This window comes from Callorhinus ursinus, unplaced genomic scaffold (assembly GCF_003265705.2).
Source record: "Callorhinus ursinus isolate GAN/ISIS: 27379988/994484 unplaced genomic scaffold, GSC_fseal_2.0 scaffold45, whole genome shotgun sequence".
NCBI lineage: Eukaryota > Metazoa > Chordata > Mammalia > Carnivora > Otariidae > Callorhinus > Callorhinus ursinus.
This window is the reverse complement of record NW_027397107.1, coordinates 2,336,421-2,355,149: the sequence shown is the minus strand read 5'-3', so window position 1 is coordinate 2,355,149 and position 18,729 is coordinate 2,336,421. Positions and strand designations below refer to the sequence as shown.

At 50.9% G+C, this 18,729-nt stretch overlaps 1 protein-coding gene across 1 annotated transcript in view; it reads left to right on the top strand.

Moving 5' to 3' along the window:
* Positions 1–18,729, top strand: part of TMC3 (transmembrane channel like 3) — a 34,063-nt gene that overhangs the window by 7,972 nt on the left and 7,362 nt on the right. Inside the window, exons 4-16 of the mRNA XM_025893166.2 lie at positions 2,681–2,762; positions 5,544–5,650; positions 6,386–6,484; positions 6,587–6,729; positions 8,152–8,299; positions 8,959–9,002; positions 10,642–10,789; positions 12,130–12,239; positions 14,157–14,235; positions 15,264–15,509; positions 16,402–16,530; positions 16,784–16,851; positions 18,428–18,556. Coding sequence (XP_025748951.1) covers positions 2,681–2,762; positions 5,544–5,650; positions 6,386–6,484; positions 6,587–6,729; positions 8,152–8,299; positions 8,959–9,002; positions 10,642–10,789; positions 12,130–12,239; positions 14,157–14,235; positions 15,264–15,509; positions 16,402–16,530; positions 16,784–16,851; positions 18,428–18,556 — 1,532 coding nt within the window. The remainder of the gene's footprint in view (positions 1–2,680; positions 2,763–5,543; positions 5,651–6,385; positions 6,485–6,586; positions 6,730–8,151; positions 8,300–8,958; positions 9,003–10,641; positions 10,790–12,129; positions 12,240–14,156; positions 14,236–15,263; positions 15,510–16,401; positions 16,531–16,783; positions 16,852–18,427; positions 18,557–18,729) is intronic.

The following is an 18,729-nucleotide window of genomic DNA, read 5'->3' as shown; positions in this document are numbered from 1 at the left end:
GATACACAGACAGATACACAGATACACAGACAGATACACAGATACACGGATACACAGACAGATACACGGATACACAGACAGATACACAGATACACGGATTCACAGACAGATACACGGATACACAGACAGATACACGGATACACAGACAGATACACAGATACACGGATTCACAGACAGACCCACAGATACACAGACAGACGGATACACAGACAGACACACAGATACACAGACAAACACACGGATACACAGACAGATACACGGATACACAGACAGACACACAGATACACAGACACACGGATACACAGACAGATACACGGATACACAGACAGATACATAGATTCTTACTACACTTAGAATTAAATCTAACTCCTTCCCATGACCTACTGATCTGGCCATTGCTTTCCTACTGGATCTTACCTCACCTACCCCTCTTCCATCCTCTGCAGTAAAATGCCCAGCACACGCTAACTCACAGATGTTCTTGGTTGCCCTGGCCTCCTAGATAGTTCCTCTACTAATTTATTCCTTGGAAATATCGATTTTCATTCAAGTCTCAGCTTATGTGTGACCTCCCCAGAGGGACCTCTCCTGATCCCCTTCTTTAAAAGATCTTTCTCCTCCATCCTAATGGACCACGTACCCTGTGGCATTGACTCGTCTGCGGCCGCCTTCCCTCTACCTGGGTGTAAGCTGTGCACCCGCTGACATCCTACATGTGTTGTCTGTTTGCATCCTCGGTCCCGGAAACACACACAGGTGCTCAGGACATGCTCTGAATGAATTCATCTTTCATAAACTGTAATATGTGTTGTCAGAACACCTTTATTCCAGGCAAATTTACATTCCAAATGAGAAAGAATGAGCTTATTCTTATTTTTGATACCCAATAACCCAGGCCCACAATTAAGACCTATTTCTTCCAAGTTTGGCTTTTGGTTTTGCTTTGGTAGGTTTTTGCGTTGCTCTTAAAACCTCAAATCATTTCAGAGTGTCAGAGCTTTCCATGGAGATTTTGTGCAAATCAAGAGAAGCATATTTTTCTCATGCCTTACTGAATCCTGGCCATCAACAAATCACGTTTTTCAATCACCTTTACCTCTGGGAAGCCCCTTGAGGAAGCTGGTGTAGATTTGCATTTACCAGAATGAGTGTCGGGGGTTCAGGGCCCTGGAAGCTGAGTCGGGGGCCCCCTGACTTCTTGTATGAGCACCTGAGGCAGGGGAGGAGGGTTTGTCTCTTACCTACAAAAGTTACTCTGCTTTAGTGTGTTCCTGCACTGAAATTCAACCAAAATTTAAATTGGAAGAGTAACTCTGAATACCACTGATTGAACCTTGCTTCTCATATAGACGAGGAAATTGAATCCCAAAGAAAGAAAATCCCTTCCCAGGAGCACATAGTAGGATCCAGTTGCACTGGAGCTACAACTCAGGTGTGCTCCCCCCCTGCCCCAGGGCCTCTGACACTTCGGGACTTCACTCCCAGTGGGCCAGAAATTCAGATGCTTTCCAACACCAAACCCACCCCCAAGGACGTTTGAGCACCCTGCTTCTGCATGCCGTAGGGGATGCAAGAGCAAAAGCTTTGGTGTTCCCCTCCATGCTAAAGCATGTGCACCATAGGAAAGATCTCAAGGCAACACGAGGTAGGCTATGGTCAACGTTACAGGAATATTGATTGCTGGGAGGTTTACAGAGAGAAGGATCTATTTCTCTCTCCAGAGAAGCTATGTGAAATCATCATGGGTGTGGTTAGGTTTGAGCCGGGTCTGGAATCATGCACAGAAGACGAACAATTGCAACGTCTGATAAAATTCAAACAGATTTTCATTTACAAGCAGCCGTTCTGGCCTTAGCAGACACATCCTGAAAGACATTATCGTGCGTGTCTGCATCAGGACCATGTGCCGTCTCAGAGTTCAGAATGTTGTAATTACATTTGCAAGCCTTCTTTCTGCAATGATATAATTTGCTTCCAACACAAACCCAGATTGTTTGTGTGTTAAAATGAACTGCCTGCCAATACTTGTGGGAGAGCCAAGCCAGGGTCAGGGCACATTCTACTTTATTCTCCTTGGAGGAGAAGGGGGAAAAAATACAGATTTCGAACGCTTGACAATTGCATCTTAAACACACAAGACAAATTTCCAGATGTCACCACTGGCAGTGGTGGCCTGGAGAAAGGGTGGGAGGCAAACAAAGCCACAGGGCGGGAGGCGCACGAGGGCTCACATTCAGGGTGTGTTCTAGACTCCTCGTCCCCAAAACAGGGAACTGGGATCACCTGGGCAGTTTGCTGGCCACGTGGATTCCTGGGCCCCGCTCCCTAGAGCGGGGTCAACTGGGTGCATTTGGACTTTATTCCTCAAGTCATTGCCACTGCATTTAGTCCCGGGAGCAGGAACGGGAGGAGTAAGGCAGGTGTGACCCCGGAGCATGGGCACCTGGGTACAAACAGCACTGCTCAGAGCCCGAAGCAGGTGCCCTCCCCCGAACCGGAGCACGGAGGAGACAAGGGCGCTGCTTCGGTCCTAGTATTGGCCAAAGTCCCGCAAGAGCATGATTAAAGCCATCAGACAGTGTGTCTGGGAGCCTGTGGTCCACTCAGGACCTTAGCATCCCAAAGGCATTGCCACGGTGACAAACTGTGATGTTCTCTCACCCTGCCCCCTCCTTTTCAGCTCTGGCGGAAGTTTGTGCGTCTGGCCTGTAACTTCATGGTCATCTTCATTCCCTGGGAAATGAGGATAAAGAAAATTGAGAGTAAGTCTGGGCGCTCGGAGGAGTCGGGGGCCAGCGGCCTGAGAAGGGTCCGGGCGGCCCGGTCCCCGCATGGCGCCGCCAGGGCCCCCTGCACGTGGTGTGGAGTGGAGCTGGACGTAGGACTGGGGGGACAGACATCTGTCCCACCACTGCCCCCGGGACAAGAGCGGCCCCACATTCACTGTGGCTCTGCTGTTCTGGCCGTTCATTCGGGAGTCGGACCCAGCACGGACCCTGAAGGGTCAGGTGGAAAACCGCGGAAGAGTAAGAGGGTCATGTGAACAACTGCCAAACAAAGCCTCGGAAATTTGCATTTTCTTAGCGGCGATTGGAACCGTTCAGAAAGCATGTTCTGAAAAATAAATAAGTGGCTTTCACAACATATTCACAAACATGTACACACAGCACACGTGCATATAACACGCAGGAAACAAGGCCAGGAATACACCTAACAGTGAGTCTATAGTGAAGAAGGCTGTAAAATTGGGCCACAGGGTATTTTAAAAGTCTTGTGAAGAGACATGGGAAGATTTAATATTTGGAAGATGTGGATTTCCTCAACATCAGTTTACAAGGTTAATGCAATTCCAGTAGAAATCTCAGTGTAATGTTTTGTTTTGTTTTGTTGTACTCAGCAAAATGATCGTTAAGACTTACATGGAAGAAACCCATCCAAAAGAAATTTTTTTAAAAAGAAAAATGCAAATGAACTTGCATAACCAAAATGTCCAGGTACATTATAAACACTCCAGCAGTCGAAACTGGAGCATAGCATCATAGATGATACTAGAACAGTTGATTCAATTCTTTGCAAGAGGACGTTTAGACCCTTCTCTGTAAGGTTCCAGGAGCTATCAAATCGAAGATAGGGAGCCACTCAAGAATTAAAGGAAATATAGAGCACGTGATCTCAGAATGCAAATCTGTCTGATGGTGAGAGAAAAGAAGGAAATCATCAAGGAAAATAGCACTGTATTTAATTACCTATAAAAGAAATAGTACATACCTAAAACAACAAAGCTGAAAGCCGACAAATGGAGAGAGAATAATTTTCAGCATTTCAATGGAAGTTAGCGGTTTTTTTTTTTCCTACACAGTGGGTGGGAATGTAAATTGGACCAGCGTTTCCAGGGGAAAGTTAAAATTTGTAACCAAAGTCTTCATCATGTTTGTGCTCTCCCTAACAACCAGAGAAACAAGAACCACAACAAAAATCAATATATAAGGACCAAGTTGGTGCCCCACCCGGATTTCTTGCCTGGTCCAGCTTTTCTCTGCTGCTCTGCGTGTTGATACTGGGACTCACAGCTGCCCTTTTCCCTGGAGAATTGCCCTGGGCCTGCCCTGTTCCTGCTGCTGGGCGCACCTCACTTGCCCCACTTCCCCAGGCCCCAAGGGAGGGCCTAGAGGGAGGCAGTGCCCGAGTAAGGGGAAGTCAAGTCAGGCTCCTTGTGCAAAGTGGACGGACTGTGTTATGCAATTTGCCTTCCAGGGTTCCCCWTGGGATCTGGCGAAGCCAGGTTCCAGGGTTCCCCATGGGATCTGGCGAAGCCAGGTTCCAGGGTTCCCCATGGGATCTGGCGAAGCCAGGTTCCAGGGGAGACCACATCCTTGCTTAGCTCTCCCCCACTACTTCCCCTGCCCCCCCACCCCACCCCACACTCCCTTTCTCCAGAGAGCACTTCCTCAGTGTGTCACCTGAGCTGGATCTCTTCCTCCAGCTCTGCTTCTAGGAAACCTGCCCTTGGAGGGAAATTATTATTTATGGCAGACTTACTTACCCTAGTGAATCCCCTACCTGGTGAAAAGTCAGAGGCTTAAGTGTCAAGTAGTGGGGATGGGTTAAATAAATTATGGAAAATTCAGTTGATGAAACAATAAAATTTATGTTATAGAGTATTTTTTGCATGAGAAAATGCTTATGATACATTAATAACTCAAGATGTATGTTGTAGAGAGATACCAATTTTATACAAAAATATCCATACCTACAGAATAAGAATGGGGGGGGCCACACTAAAAGTTTACCAGAAACTCATTCTAGTAGTGATTTTAATTTAGTGAGCTCAGAATAGGTAATGTTTTTGTTTTCTTTGTGATGCTTTGTGTTTGCCTATTTATTATGACAAACATAAACTAAACGTCAAGTAAAATTTCAAGAGGTTTTTTTTTAAGGATGGCACAAATCACCCACATCCTCATCTACTTTCTATGCTCCCTTAGTTTCTTAGTAGAAATTTGATTTTGAATACACCTTTTTGTTTTAGAATAAAATATACAGAAAAGTTTAGCTGTATACAAAAGTCATAAAGTTCCTGTAATTCCTTCACCCAGTTTCCCCTAATGTGAATACCTAGCAAATTGCTATATATCTTGAAATTAAGGCAAAATAATTCCAAGAAAAATCCTTGGAATTCTCAAAACTATACAAAATGAAAAAAAGATATATCCAATTCTCAAAAGATGCTGATTCTTCTGAGCATACATGAAATGTAAATTTGACAAATATTTTAGGTGAATATGTCATTAGGGAAATTATTAAATTAGGGTTTTTTTTTTCTGTGCTTGTAAGTGGAAATGCTAATGAGCATCTTGGCCCCGGTAAATGACTCTTTTGGGGGAACACTCTGATTGGTACAATCATGGCATTCTTCGTCTTTGTCCTGATACCCCAAAAATTGCAGGGTTGCTGTACAGAGAACTCTGCACTGTGGGGATTGCATACTGTTCATCCTGTTGAGACTGTTTTTCACTGGTCTTATTGTCTGGCCTTTTTCTTAGGTCATTTTGGATCTGGTGTCGCCTCCTACTTCATATTCCTGAGATGGCTGTTTGGAATTAACATTGTGCTCACGATAATGACGGGTGCTTTTATTGTCATTCCAGAGGTAAGAACTAGTCTAGGGAAGTTAAGAAGGGCCATTCGTTCAAAACGAGAGATGTGGGCGTGTCTCGTAAAGCGACCGCCCTCAGTACCCTCATGGGAAGGATGATCCGTGCTTTCAAGCAGGACACAGCCAACCTCTTCCGTGAAGGGCCCGGTAGTAGATAGTTGAGGCTTTCGGTCACACCCCTCCCCTCCCCCACACAGTGTGAAAGATGATACACGAACTCATGAAATCAAATTTTATTTATGGATATTTACGGATACTGAGGTTTGACTGTCATGTCATTCCTAAGTGTCCCAATATATTCTTCTTCTTCTGATTTTTTTTTTCCAGCCAATTAAAAATGCAAAAACGATTCTTAGCTCTTGGGCCACACAAACGGAGGCGACAGGCTGGGTTCGGCATACAGGCCAGTTCACAGGCACCGTGATGATACAAAACACACTTCTCAACTAAACTTCGTCATCATGAAGTAAATGGGGCTATGTCCCGTGCAGAAACCCAGTGACCTCAAAAATCCACTTGTAGAGACCCAGGGGGAGGACACCCAGGCAGGCTGATTGGCCCACCCAGGATGACTGTTCCCTCAGCGAGAATCAAGCAGAAAGGCAGCTGCAAGAGATCTTGTACATGCAGAGCCTTCCCAGGCCGTGGGGTCTGGGGATCGGCCACCGCTTTTCTCCTGGCCCCTTCCCTGGCCCAGAGGATCACGGAACATCCTGTTTTCTCTACCAGCTCATTGCAGGCCAGCCCTTCGGAAGCACAGCCAGCAAGACCATCCCTAAGGAGCACGTGATGTCTGCTCAAGACCTGGACACCGTCTGGTCCCTGGGGGTGAGGTTGACGCTTGGACCCACTCCTGTCTCGAGGGAGGGCTGACCGTGCGGGAGCTCCAGAACCTGGGGTGGGAAATGACGCTGAGTGCTCTCTTGGCAGGGTTATCTGCAGTACTCAGTGCTCTTCTACGGCTATTACGGCAGGGAGCGAAGGATCGGGAGAGCTGGCTACCGGCTGCCCTTGGCGTATTTCCTGGTGGGGATGGCCGTGTTTGCTTACAGCTTCATCATCCTCTTGAAAAAGTATGGCTACTCAGTTTCTCTCCATATGCCAGGAATGATATGAATGACCTCGATCCGGTCAATAACTTGTACCATCCAGGCATAACAGTACCCGTTTTGCAGATGAGGATACTAAGGCTAAAAGAGATCTGCTCATTTTAACCAACACTTATTCGATGTTCACTGCTTTGTGCCAGGTTCCGGGGTGGGTCTGGAGAGATAAGAATCATGTAGGCTTAACACTAATGTAATTTCAGACAGTTTAGTAACTGCACTCACAGAGACAGGAGCAACATGGTCTAAGTGACCAGAGATTACAGAAAGCAAAAGAGCATCCTTTGGCTGTACGTTTGCCAGTGACCTAGCTACAAATCCTGCAAGGGCCAGGCTCATCCGTGTCATGAGGCGGTTCGCACACCCAGGTCCTCACTGAGAGGAGGCACAGTGGAAGGAAAACAAAGTGGCTGGGGGTCAGGCGTCCTGCACCATCCCCACTATGAGACCTAGGGCAACTCCCGTCCCCTCTCTGGGCCTCATTCATAAAATGGGCAGGTTGGTTCAGAAGATGGCCCGGTTCCCTGCCGGCGTTCACGTTGTGTGCTTCTATATTGGAGCTAGCTGAAGTGCACGGATGGGCAGGCTCTGAGACCAGGGAGAACCCTGCCCTTCCCGGTCTGGCTCACCTCCTACTTCTGTCTGCCTTGTGTGTCCCAGTGTGTCTTGTTTCCTGCCCCGTGGGGCATCTTAGCCCCGTGCAGATACAAGCGCTTGGGGTAAAAAACAATTACAAGCATCATCATCACCATCAAACAATAAAAACCTGAGGAGGTGCACAGTGCCCTGGGGGCCTTCGGTTCACAAAAAGCTTTCCCACTTAGCTTCTGGGGGGCCTCAAGGCCCCACCTGCAAGACAGGCCCTTTGCTAGATGTTACAGATTAAGAGAAAGACGGAGGCAAACTCAGGACAAGGAACTATGGAGGGAAAGGATAACCGGAGAAACAGTCTGAAGGACAAAGGAGGGATGCAGAGTCCTGCCTTCAGATGCATCTGAGGAGCACTGTGGGCTGGAGGGACCCAACTGGCTCCCTGAGGTGGGGTCACCGCCCCTCCATGGGCAGGGCCTCCAGGAAGGCTGATTCACTTCTAAGGAGAGGTTGATTTCACAGTCACACCCACAGAGATGGGACGGGCTGGCCCGCTGGGCGCACACCCCTCAGTGACCTCCTGGCCACCACGGTGGAGAGGCCGCTTGGCAAATGGACTCACCCCACAACCGGCCAGTGCCCTTTCCCCACGAGGGGGGGGGGCTGAACCCAGCCCCTGGATGGGGCTGCTCATTCTCGTTCACACCAGGGCGCTGTGTGGACGGGCAGCAGTCCCGGGAAGAGAGCACCCAGCCTGACCCTCCTCTCCCGCGCCCGGTCCCGGCCCCTCTCTTGCAGGATGGCTAAGAACTCCCGCAACAGCCTGGCCAGTGTCTCCAATGAGAACTACACCTTCTGCTGGCGGGTCTTCTGTGCCTGGGATTACCTCATCGGCAACCCAGAGGCCGCCGAGAGCAAAACTGCCGCCATTGTGAACAGCATCAGGGTGAGTGGGTGACGTGTCGGGGCCAGGGGAGGTCAGGGCTCCTGCCGCCACGACCATGGCCTTCACCGCGGAGCCGCCGGGCTGCTGTGGGCGCCGGCAGTCCTCCTCGGGGCGCTCCCCAGGCAGGGGGGCGACTCCGCGGGTCGGCCGGCAGGCACCACCGCGCACCACCAATCCCATGGAACGCAGGGAGAGACGTTGAAAAACTCCTCCTTTTAATTTTTTCATTTCGTCCCCCTAAAATTTCAGTTGGTGTATTTTTGGTACTCTGCATAATGGATGGCGACCACATTGCAGGTACCTGGTGGGTGAATACATGCATAACACGCTGGGGATGTGAGCTTTACCGTTAACTCAGAGGATGAGGTCATCAAATGCCCTCAGGGACTTGGGTCTCCTAAGCAGAGCAGACCGCTAAATGCTGCCCCTTCGGGGGAAAAAAACTATCTAGATGCTTTCACTTATGTAAATGATGTGCCCTTCTGCCTCCTCTGCCCAAGCCCCGATTTCTTTTCCGTTTACTTATTATTATGCAAAGCACTGATGTCAATAAAATCTCAATTAAAAATAGTAAGTCATTTCTTACCATGAAATATTTCTAAAGATTTATGATTAGTAGCAAGGCTAAGCTTTTAATTAGGATGTGTCTTTTCTTAAAGGAGGCTATCCTGGAAGAACAGGAAAAGAAGAAAAGCAAAAACCTGTATGTATGGACCCTCCCCACACTTCAGGCATTGATAAGCTATTTTAATTCGGTACAAAACTGACCAGATCATCTCTATCTTATTTTCGCACGTTGTCAGGCCGCGTTTCTTTCTCCTTAAAATCCATCCTTCTAGTAAGGTGATATGTGGAAAGACTATAATAACGGCCCGTTAGCAGTATTTAGAAGTGGTCTCTCCCTCCTTCGATCGGGCGACAGGGTGAGAGTTCTGAAGTTAACTGACTTCTTTTTTTTCTTTTTTAAGATTTTATTTATGTATTCATGAGAGACAGAGAGAGAGAGAGAGAGAGAGAGAGAGAGGCAGAGGGAGAAGCAGGCTCCCAAGGAGCAGGGCGCCCGATGCGGGACTCGATCCCAGGACCCTGGGATCACGGCCTGAGCCAAAGGCAGACGCTTAACCATCTGAGCCACCCAGGCGCCCCTGAAGTTAACTGACTTCTTTCACTTAGATGATCAAAGAGAGATTTGGGGGTCCAATTTCTAGTTTTCTAAATTAAGCAAAGGCTACTTTACTTAGCAACAGATCCTTGAGGTCCTAAGACACAAGTATCATTCAGTAGTTGTTGACAAGCCTTCCAAGGTGATGTCTCCGAGGAGTCAAGATGCAGGGCCAAAACTCTTGCAAAGGGAGGGGTCATGACCACCCCAAAGTCATCCAGAGGGGGCTGGATGGGGAATTGTGCTTTACAGATAGGACGGTACACCTCTCCTCTATCCTGCAGATCCTCCTGGCCACGCTTCTTCCAGTGCCTGCTGCCGGGGGGGGGGGGGGGGGGGGCCATCCCCAGGCCCCGCCCCCTGGCCGGTACCTGCTGCCCCAAGGCACCCACCAAACCCCCATCAGTGTGCCTGCACGGGAATCTGAGAAGCTGGGGGCAATGCTGGGGGTTGGTGCTCGGGGAGCCACCCTTGACCAGTGCGGACAGGAGCGATGACCAAAGCTTCCCTGCTTTTCTGTGGGAGGACCGTTCTGAGAAGAGGCTCATCAGCCCCTGGGAAGGCCCTGCAGTGGCCTCCAGCTGTGGCCGGGTGCACCATACACTCCCGCCCCGAGACCTCCTGGGATCTTGTCCCAAATAAAGTACTTGCAAACAGGCCATTGCCTGAGGCTGCAGGGAAACCCAGGCTGAGACCCAGGGCAGGGCCCCAACGTCAGAAGCAGATGCCCTAACAGTCAGCCAGTTGGAGTCCATGAGTTGTCCCCAGCGTTAGGAAGGACAGGGCAAGCTCCCGTTCCATCTCATGGCATTCGGCTGCTCTGTATTTGCTTGCTCATCTAGACAATAGCTACACCACATTCGTAAGTGCCGGGCCCGTTCTAGGAGCTGAGAATACAGCAGGAGTCACCCACTGCATAAATCTATGTACAGGGTCAGATTCATGACGCTGGTTTAAAATCCTACCGATGGTAGTTGGTCAGATTGGTAAGTCACTGTAGATCCCTTAGGAAATGAGGAATTTGGACCCGGGTGGAGGGGGTGGTAGGGAAGAGCACTGACTCTTCAGGGCCGAGGATTCACACGACGGTAGGTGGGTCCCGTCGCTACCCGGCGTCTGAGCATCTCGGCATCCGGAGCGCAGTGCAGCGGACCCGTCCTCAAGCTGCCTCTACCCGCAGGGCGGTGACCATCTGCCTGAGGGTTGTTGCCAACATCCTGGTGCTTCTCTCACTTGCGGGGAGCATCTACCTCATCTACTTCGTGGTGGACCGGTCCCAGAAGCTGGAGCAGTCGAAGAAGGAGCTGACGCTCTGGGAAAAGAATGAGGTACCCTCCGTGCGACCCCTGTGTGCCCTCCCCGAGGGATGCAAGAGCAGCCCGCCCTCTTTTTCCATGTCGTGCCTTAGGTAGGCTAGCTAGAAAAGTCTCCCTGGAAGAACTTGGTCTTCTTGTCCTAGAGCACGAACTGCAAGGGCTTTGAGCCAGATTGGTGACCCCAAGACCTGGTTGAATGGTTTTATTGGCCTCGATCGGGAATGGTTCTCATTCAACGTGGCCTTCAAGCGTTCATCCCATTGCTTACCTTTGGGTCTTGCCGACTGGGCTCGGCTGTTCTCGAATGGTGCGTTTCCAGAAATGGACTTCCCCCGCGGATTGGCTACCGTGCCCGAATGTTTTCCACGGCACGTGTCACAGTTGACCGAGGGCCAGCTCTTGAACACTCGGGTCGTTTCTGTTTTTCTGAATTACAGTGTTTCCCAAACCATGTTTGTTTGCTAAAAGATCTCTTCCCTTCGTGTATGTGACTATCCCCATGACGGGAAATGGCCAAGGGGAGAGTTATGAACAGTCTCATAATTCTTAATATTTGCGATAAGACTACTGCATTCGCTTTTCCTGCAAAGACTGGAAAGGCAGACGAAGCATGGAAGCCATCTCTCCGACCACTGCGGTGGAAAGGAGTGTCATCCATGGGATCTGTAAAGCAAAGCATGTAGGTGACATGATGCTTACAGTTTATCCTCAACGTTCAGTAAAATTGTTCAGAATCTGAGACTACATTACGTCCTCTTTTCAGACCTCCTTCTATTTCATGCCAGTTAAGTGGGTTATGTAAATATGTGCTTGTGTGTTTGCAGATAGATCAAGTTTTTTAAGGGCCTATTCAGAAATTATATCTTTCTTTAGGTCTCACCTCCACGTTACCAACAAAATGTCCTCTTTGGTGGCCTGAAGTGCAGACAAACAATAGCCAGGCATAATCCTCTAGATAATTCTCTTCCACACACAGAAAGAATATTCCATTACCTGTCCGCCCACCCCCCTTTCCTATTTGTAAGAGTTGGGGCCACCTCCATCTGCCACCCAAGGTAAGCAGAACGGCAGGGTAGTTGGGAAATGTGGCCGAAATGCTCGTGAACCCCTAGGGGCAATTGTGAGCATCTCGGATTAAGGACAGTGCCTAACAGGAATAAACCCACGACAAAGTGGCGGTGGCCTCTGGGAAACAGCTACCTGGCAGGGATTTGGGGGAGGTTTTCCGTGTAGGAACCGCACAGCCCTCGGAGCGCCCACTGACCAAATGGTAGACCAGGAGGCCGGTGTGAGGTAGGCGGGGCCGGGCCAGGGAACCCGGGACTCACGGCTGGCATGCACTCTCTCGGCAGGTGAGCGTCGTGGTCTCCCTGGTCACCATGCTGGCGCCATCAGCCTTTGATCTCATCGCCGCCCTGGAGATGTACCACCCACGAACCACGCTGCGCTTCCAGCTAGCAAGGTACAAGAGCCCTGTGGGAACTGCCACGTGGTGGGGCCCTCGCGTGCCCGCCACGCTGGGAACCCACGTCCCTCAAGAGCCAGGCTTGCTTCGCTGCACCGCCCCCCCCCCAACCTAGCATGGAGCTTCCCCTCTGGATGCATCTCAAGGAAAGCAGGATGCTCCAGGAAAATGGGATGCCACAGGGGAGAAAGGGGGAGGGGAGGTGGAGAGAAGGGGGTGGGGAAAGAGGGGTGGGCAGGCTGGTGCCAGAACAGGGGGTGGACAGGAGAGCAAGTGGAGCTGGCGGGCCTGCCTGGGTTAGCATGAAAGTGGCCAGGGGCAATCTGTCAATGAGGGGATGTGGCCATGTCCCTTACAACTTAATTACAAAAATAGGTAAGGCTAGGATGTGGCCTGAAGGCTGTCGTTTGCCATTCCCTGAAATCCAACTGTCATTTCAAAGGTAGGAAAACAGGACTAAAAAGAGCCAGGGGTCTGTGGAAACCTCCCCGCCCTGGGTGGCTCGGGGCTGAGATTCTCAAGATCCTCATCAGCCCCTGGCTGGAACCTGGGTCTTCCTACTCTGCTCAGCCCTGATCTTGACCTGAGGGAGAAGCGTCTTCCTCAGCTCCTTCCTCACCAGCACATACTGGGAGGATCAATTCTATTATTGCATTTGTTCTAACAGCAATCCTATTACACAGATTGGTCTCGTTATTCACATTTAAAACTAGAGAAACAGAGGTATCAAGAAACGCGCGCCCCGGACGAATGAGGGCTCATTCTGGTAATAAGAGCAAACCATATTATTTTTGTTCCATTAAGTCCCATTTAGTTCACCAGCCACCCCGTCACCTTCTGTCCAAGACGCAGTGAGCACCAGAGCAGGACAGGGGGAGCAAATCCTCCCGGTCTTCATCAGGCAGCATTTCTGCGCACACGCCGAGGGTCTGGCCCTATGCTACGGACCCTGAATGCAGAGAGGGACAGGCCCCGCTCGGCGTGCAGGGAGTCCTGGGGAGAGCCAGGGCCGGCCGTAGCGATGCCCCCGCGGCCCTCGGCTCGCTCCCACACAGGTGTTGGTCAGCCCTGCCCCTGTGGCATGGCGGGGGGCCACGCAAAGCTTCAACTTGGAGTCTTGTCCTCAGGATAAAACTGCTCTCTCTATTGGTTTCCTGACCCCCTAAATGCGAATCAGTGTCTGTGGGGGGTGTTGGTGAACCTGCCGCTGTCCTTTCCCATCTCGCTGTCCCAGACACGTTTCTGATAAGATGCAAGGCTATGTCCTGGGAAATTCCATGATGCTTCCAAAACCTTCCGGCTCCAAGGAGGGTGGCAGCAAGTCTCGGATTGCTGACCAGCAGATCCCACCTGCTCACAGCTGCCTGCAGCCCCCCAGAGCCGCCGACCGCTTAGCCTGCATTTCACAAGCAGACCCCGAGATCCCGAAATTGCGTTCTGCCTTTTGCAAGCTGTTCGAACCTGAGCAGCTCGCCTGCCCCTCCCCTCCATGTTTCAATCTACTTGTCCTTAAGCAGGGGTTATAATCATGCGTGCCTCACAGAGTTGTGAGAGCCTGCCTGGAAAACCACGTTAGACACCACAGCTCACGACACTTCAGAGCCCCGCTTCCTCAGCTCACACCCTTTCTGCGACACGAGCAGTCCTAAAATGCCGAGCCAAGCATGGGCCGCAGTGGGCTCACCAGGGAAGGCTAGAAAGGGGTCCCCAGACCCCATCCAGCCTGACTATAGCAGGATGGGTTCTGGAATTCTGTATTTTTTAAATGCCCCCCTCCCCCACGATTCTGAAGGAAACCAAGTGTGGCGGCCACTGGCTTAGCAGGACCATGAGAGTCCCTCCTGGCTGGTGGCACGTCTGGCCCGTGGGCTCTCGTGTGCGGTCTTGTCTCTCGAGGGGGGCTTGTGCTTCCAGGGTCCTTGTGCTGTACCTGGGGAACCTTTACAGCCTGATCATTGCGCTCCTGGACAAAGTCAACAGCATGAGCACCGAGGTGAGTGCCCGTCCTGGGTGGAGGCCCACTCCCTGCGGCCGCACACGTGCACACGCACGCCAGGACCATCCCTGTGGACATCATCACCGCTGATACTTGCACTCCGTACACCATGTTCAAAACTCAACTCAGCTGTGGTCATCTTGAGGTAAAAAGAGGAGAATTAGCCCCATTTCCAAGGTAAAGAAACCAAGGCCGGGATTTGGGGCGAGTGAGTGACCCTGCTGGGAGGAGAGCCCGGGACTTCCGAGTCCAGCTGTCTGTGATGGCGCCACCCCATTTCCAGGAGCTCCGTCAGGATAAGCTATCCACAGTGATCGCAAGTGATCGATCCTAGGAAGGGAAGCAGGCTGTGGAGTCATTTAGCAAATTGGGAGAAAATGAGCACTCGTGGGGAACAGTGCAGACTGGGTCCCCCACCCCACTCCGCAGGGGTTTCTGCTCCCATCCGAGGGTCCTTTTGCAGCCCACAGTAAAGCTGCCCCACCTGTGAGGGCATCCCACCGGCCAGGAGGGGCAAGTAGGGGGGAGCAGGAGGTTTCCCAGAGCGTCACATTCCAAAGGCTCACAGGGCAGAAGCGGCCGTGGAGACTAGCAGTTTTGGTGTCACATAGACAGGGTCCTTACCCGCTGCCTGCTGGCAGACCCACCTGGAGTGTTCCTCTTGAGCCAGGCTGAGCTTCAAGCTCCTCAGCTGTAGCAAGGGATGATGAGTCCCACCTGACACACTTCTAAGGGTGAGAAGATACAGCAGGTGTTAACCTCGGGCGGTCTCCAACGCTCACTAAGGAGCAATAAATACTGTCCAGTCTGACCCTGTGTTCATTGTCAGGGCCAGCTGCGAGGTGGAGCTGGCCTGGCAGAGAGGAGAGACAAATGGAGACGGAGAGACAGGGTTACAGTGAGAAAGAGAGAAAGGGAGAGAGAGATTATTCCCAAGCGATGCAGCGATATCCTGGGTTGGTGTCTATGATGCTTATTTACAAATACGTAGATGATCTTTTTTTCCTTCTTCCCACCCTCCACAGGAAGCTGCCACCAAAAATAACACAAGCCACTGGATGGATTCTACCATCTTCTTGGCCACCAGGACGGCCCCTGAAGAAGAGAAATGGTCCACACCTGGGCCGGGGACAGGGCTCCCGAGAAACAGCACGTGGGCCCCAGAAGAGACCAGCGTTCCAGCTTACACTTTGCCCCTCTCGGAGGCCAACAAGACCACCGTCTACACCCAGCGTCCACAAGACCAGTGCTGGGAGACATACGTCGGGCAGGTGGCTCCCTTTCTGCCTTATAAAGCCCCTCCTCCACACCCATCATGACGTCACTTACTGCTGGAGTGTCATCCATCATCTCTGTTTTGCAGAAAAGGAAAGCAAGATTCAGTGAAGGTTTATGATTTCCTCAGATCAAGAGTAACAATCAGCACATGGACCCACCCAGTGTGAAATATGTGCTGGCCCTGGTTTTTGTTTTTCTTTAAGATTTATTTATTTTGGGGCGGGAGAGAGAGAGAGAGAGAGAACACAAGTGGGGACAGAGGCAGAGGGAGAGGGAGAATCCCAAGCTGACTCTGTGCTGAGTGTGGAGCCCAGTGTGGGACTCGATCCCGGGACCCTGAGATCAAGACCTTAGCTGAAATCAGGAGTCAGATGCTCCACTGACTGAGCCACCCTGGCGCCCCTGCTGGCCCTGTTTTAAGGGCCTAGTCCTTATGAGGATCCCAGTATCCTCCTCATAGGCATAAATGGGGAAACCGAGGCTCAAGAGTTGAAGTAAGTTGCCCAAGGACACAGATAGTAGGAGCAGAAGGAAGACCTGAACCCAGGCATCTGCTCCAGACCCTGGCGTGTTCTGAACGGCTCTGCCTTCTGCCTTCCACACGGGATCTTGTGCAGAGACTCTCAGCCCGAGGTATTGCCCCCTGAACTTGAACCACCGACCCCAAGTGGTCTCTCGTGGCTCGGGCTCCATCCTGGTTTCCTGAAAAGTTGGCCTCAGACATCGAAATTCAACTTCAAATTAACAAATATGTGTTGAGCCCCTGTGATGTGCTGGACAGGAAGATGCGGGGGGCCCGTGGAATTGGCAGAAGGGGGGCCCTGCAGGAAGAGGTGGGTGGTGGCGAGCAGGACGTGACAGCACTAGGGACGCTTTGTGTTCCAGGAGATGCTGAAGCTTTCCATCATCGACATGCTCTTCACTGTGGCCAGCATCCTGCTCATAGACTTCTTCCGAGGACTTTTCGTCCGGTACTTAAGTGACTACTGGTGTTGGGACCTGGAAAGCAAGTTTGTAAGTGAGATGCAGAGTCCCCTGGGGACCTTCCGATGGCTAGATTCCCCCTTTGCTGACGTGGCTGGAACACGGGAGGGGGCAGGGGAGGGCGCACAGAGCTGAGTCTCCTTCTCGTTCTCACACTGGTTGCTAGGGCGATCTCTCCCTGTCCGTGGGAGCAAAGGATCCTCTGCATGTGACTATCATGACCTGGTTTGTGCAAAGAACCATGGAGGGTTTTTTGGATGCAAAAGTTCATTTTCTCTTGTAGCCTGAATATGGGGAATTCAAAATAGCGGAGAACGTGTTACATTTAGTCTACAACCAAGGAATGATCTGGTAGGTACCAAAGCTTCTTATTGCCTCTGCTTGCATCTCCTCTGGGCTAAGATTTTGATTTACTTGGTCTGGACGGGACATGCCTGTAATAAACAGCCATAAGAATCAGGAAGGACATAAACTGTTCCTAATGAAACCATTTTGCTGGCATAATAATTGTAGTAATGGCTTTCCAAGCATTTTGCAGAAAGGAACGATGAAGGAAATAGTCTGCGTTTAGGCCACTATTGGTCATTGCCTATACACACACACACACACACACACACACACACACACACACACACACATAAGAATCATTCGAATAAGCTGCGCTGCTGGGGAGGGTCTAAGCTGGGAGGAGAGGCTGCTGAGTCCCCAGCAGGGGACCCAGAAGTGACGTGTCACAGCCGGGACCAGGCCTGCCTTCAGCCCCACACTCTCCCTCCCATGTGCCTCTATATTTTCACTGAGACACCGAACCACCCTCCAGACCAACAGACCCATCCTAGCGTGAGGCCCGAAATGGGCAATCTGCTCATGCCGGCAACTCCTGGCCAAGACAATCCTGTTTCTAAAGATGCTGAACACCCAAAGGGGGCCATGGGACCCACACAGACGTGTCCGTGTGTGTGTGTGCACAGCAGGGAACTCCCTGAGTCATCCCTCCACCCCCAGAGGGATCTCGTGCAGTGCTGTTTGTTAAAATACAAGCAAGCAAAGAAAAGGAAGTTTCCATACCTCTCTTTTTGAATGCTCCATACATTTGGAAAACACAACCTCTCTTCATAGTCATACAGCAAAAGGCAGGGAATAGAGAGGCATCAACTAATATTTCTTCAATCAAATTCTATATCCTTAGAGTCCGCTCCATTTTGCAAAATTTTCACAAATACAGTATTAAAGATAATGCATAACATGTATTTAATATTTGCTAGATATCAGGCACTTTGATAACTACATTAATCTCACATCATCACAAGAGGAAAGGTGAGTATGATCCATGAGATACTTTGAGAGGGAGAAGCCACATTCGTATACCTTTTATTACAGTATATCATTATCATATTGTTCTATTTTATTGTGAGTTGTTAATCTCCCACGGCGCCTAATTTATACACTCAACTTTATCATAGGTATGTACTACATACAGGGAAAAACAGTCTCTATAGGGTTCAGCTCTATCTGCTGTTCTGGGCACCCACCCGGGGTCTTGGAATGAAGCCCTGTAGAGAAGGGGGGCCTACTGTACCGTTTTGTAAAAGCAAAAAAAGCTAAGATCCTTTTCGGATTTCTTTCTATTAGTGAAAACAGATACTAAGGTCAGTCTGTCATAAAAGCAGAGTGGCGTAACGCAAACCTTCAGACAGTGGGGTCGGCCGTAGTCACCCCTCGCCAAGAGCAGAGGGAGAGATGAGCTCAGGGTACGCAGGTGCACATGGGGGTGCTGTACAAGGGGACCCCGGCTGGAGGGCTGGGTCCATGGACCTCTCTGCGGCTTCTCTAGGTCCGCAGGCATAGGGTAGAAACCCCAAAGTCTCAGCCCCGCGATGGGCGGGAGGAGGCCGGGAAGCTAACCAGCCTTCCTCCATGGCTCCAGGATGGGGGCTTTCTTCTCCCCATGCCTCCCCGCATTCAACGTCCTCAAACTGATCGGGCTCATGTACCTGAGGAGCTGGGCTGTGCTGACCTGCAACGTGCCTCACCAGCAAGTGTTCCGAGCCTCCAGGTCAGTGAGAAGCGAGTCTGCCCCACACAGAGAACGTCCGCCATCTGCACCCTCTTCACTCGCAGGGCGACCCCCAGCACGGGGCTCTCCAGCGGCCTGCCTCTCAAGCTCTTGTCTGGCCCCCCATTTTATCTCGTCCCTGAAACCACTTCCAATGCCCCGCCCTCGGATTG